Below are 2,226 nucleotides of genomic sequence, written 5' to 3'. Positions count from 1 at the left end.
TATTGTATCCAGGGAACAGGTGGATCACCAGGAATACATAAAAACTCTTTTGGTGGATTTACTGTAATGTTTGTAAGTGGAGTAGATATAGTAAACGATTAATAAAGCAATTAAAATCGTTTGAAAATAATTAGAGTGGATTATACATTATATGGAGAGTCACACCAATAAAGCTGTGTGAATCAGCGTGGAAAATCACACTAAGGTAACTGTGTGAGTCAACGTAGAAAGTTTATGCAAATCAAGGTTGTGAATTGAAATGCAGAGTCTCACCTTCACTTTGAAGTGTTCATGATTCAGCACCATTAACCAAAAACGCTGTGCAGATACAGCTAATTGCGCGGGGAATAGGCTGACAGCAATGAGGACTAAGGGTTATTTTTAATAATGCCTCACGTTTGTGCTGTATAGTAGCGCAGTGACAGTTATGAGCGCACTGCGCTTCCGTCATCCCGGCAATGTTTGCTGAAATAATAATCAATAAAGTCTGTGCAACAACAGCGATTGGTGAGAAATGGTACTGGTGACCAATAGGAAGGCAGGATACACTGCTCCAGGAAGGCGGCTCTGACTACGAAAATTAAACCAATTAGGAGCGTTGAAGCGCTGATGGAAACAGTGAATAAAATCCGGAAATTGCTGAATTGACACGCAGGCTCTCGTCCGGCAGGATCGTCGCCAAATAATACGTGTAGTGAGGAATAACACGTAGTGAATTTATAATTCAAAATGTATTGAAGTATAGACCAGACGAAGATGAGGTAGCAGCTTCCAGGTTCAGATCCCACATGAGACTGCCCGGTAAGTCCGCTAACCGTCCCCATGCAACCGTAACACATTTGAAACCTAACAAGTCTTACATGCTACTCGCATGCCACAGTGCATGCTGAACTAATTTGAAAAACAACATTGCAACATTCTTCCCGTTCCTCTTGAAGGTCAGGAAAGCTTCACGAGGAACGGATAACAAAACACTATAGGCAGCTTCAAAACATGTCACCATATTTTCTGCACATTGACTCCATTTTATTAAGGGGCTAATTCAATCCTTTTTTATTAGTCTCTTTAAACCACCTTTAACATCCTGGTTTCTGAGACTGTAGATCACCGGATTCAGCATCGGGGTCACCACACTGTACAGAAGAGACAGCAGCTTGTCCCGCTCCTGAGAGTCGCCTGGCCTGATTCGCAGGTACATACACATTGTGGACCCGTAAAACAGAGTGACAGAAAAGAGGTGAGAGCCACATGTGGAGAAAGCCTTTTGTCTCCCTTCTGCACTGCTCATCTTGAGGATGGTGCGAAGGATGTTCACATAGGAGAACAATATCAAGGTAAAGGGGAAAATGCCTCCAACCATAGCGGCAATAAACACGCTAACCCCATTCTTGAAAGTGTCAACAGAAGCTTGACTCAGAACTGCTGGCATGTCACAGAAAAAGTGGTTAATGATCTTAGACCCACAATATGGCAAACTGAAGATGAAGCTGGTCTGTCCAATGGAAACAAGCACTCCCCACGTCCAAGAAACAATCATCAGGATAGAACAGATTCTTGGAGTAATTATCACACTGTATCGTAAAGGGTTGCAAATGGCGACGTGCCTGTCATATGCCATCACCCCAAGAAACAGGCATTCTGTGACCCCCATAGAAACAAACACAAACATCTGCACAGCACAGCCCCCAAATGAAATACTGGAGTTTTTGAGGTGGAAGTCAATTAGAGACTTGGGGACTGTTGAGGAGACGAAAAAGACTTCCAAGAAAGATAGATTTCTTAGAAAAAGGTACATTGGTGAGTGGAGGGTGTTGTCCACAGATACCAGTAATATGATGATCATATTACCTATCACAGCTGCAAGGTAGGCAAAAATGAGGAATACAAACAATGTGATGCGTAGAAATGAATGTAACTCTGAAAATCCCATCAGGATGAATTCATTGACATAGGATCGATTGCCACAGTCCATGGTCGTATTACTTCATCTGAACCTAGGAAAAAGATACACAATTATTATAAACTCTGAAAACTAGACTAAACTATTCCTGTATTTTTGTAATTGAGATAATTTGGAAGCATTGCATGCTCAGCCACTGTGAAAGCCATGTGTCATATATAAGTCATCTATAAGTCAGTGAGAGATGAGAACATGCTCAACGAGAATTGTTATGCAAGTGAAAAGTGTTTGTCCTTGCTCGATTCATACATTTATGAGTAGAAAAT

The 2,226-nt window shown here is 41.6% G+C and overlaps 1 protein-coding gene across 1 annotated transcript; it reads right to left on the bottom strand.

The window, feature by feature from the left end:
• Positions 1-1,042: 1,042 nt before the first annotated feature.
• On the bottom strand, positions 1,043-1,972 carry LOC146869295 (olfactory receptor 2D3-like). The gene has a single exon (XM_085633305.1). It carries the CDS (start codon positions 1,970-1,972, stop codon positions 1,043-1,045), a length of 930 nt encoding a protein of 309 aa, XP_085489431.1.
• Between the last annotated feature and the right edge of the window lie 254 nt (positions 1,973-2,226).

The sequence above is a fragment of the Triturus cristatus genome, chromosome 1_1 (assembly GCF_964204655.1).
Source record: "Triturus cristatus chromosome 1_1, aTriCri1.1, whole genome shotgun sequence".
Taxonomy (NCBI): Eukaryota; Metazoa; Chordata; class Amphibia; order Caudata; family Salamandridae; genus Triturus; species Triturus cristatus.
Note: the sequence above shows the minus strand (reverse complement) of the source record. Positions and strands in the feature narration are given on the sequence as shown.

Bases quoted from the DNA above. Each gene is read 5' to 3' on its own strand.
- LOC146869295 (XM_085633305.1), bottom strand. From the start codon at position 1,972: ATGGACTGTGGCAATCGATCCTATGTCAATGAATTCATCCTGATGGGA.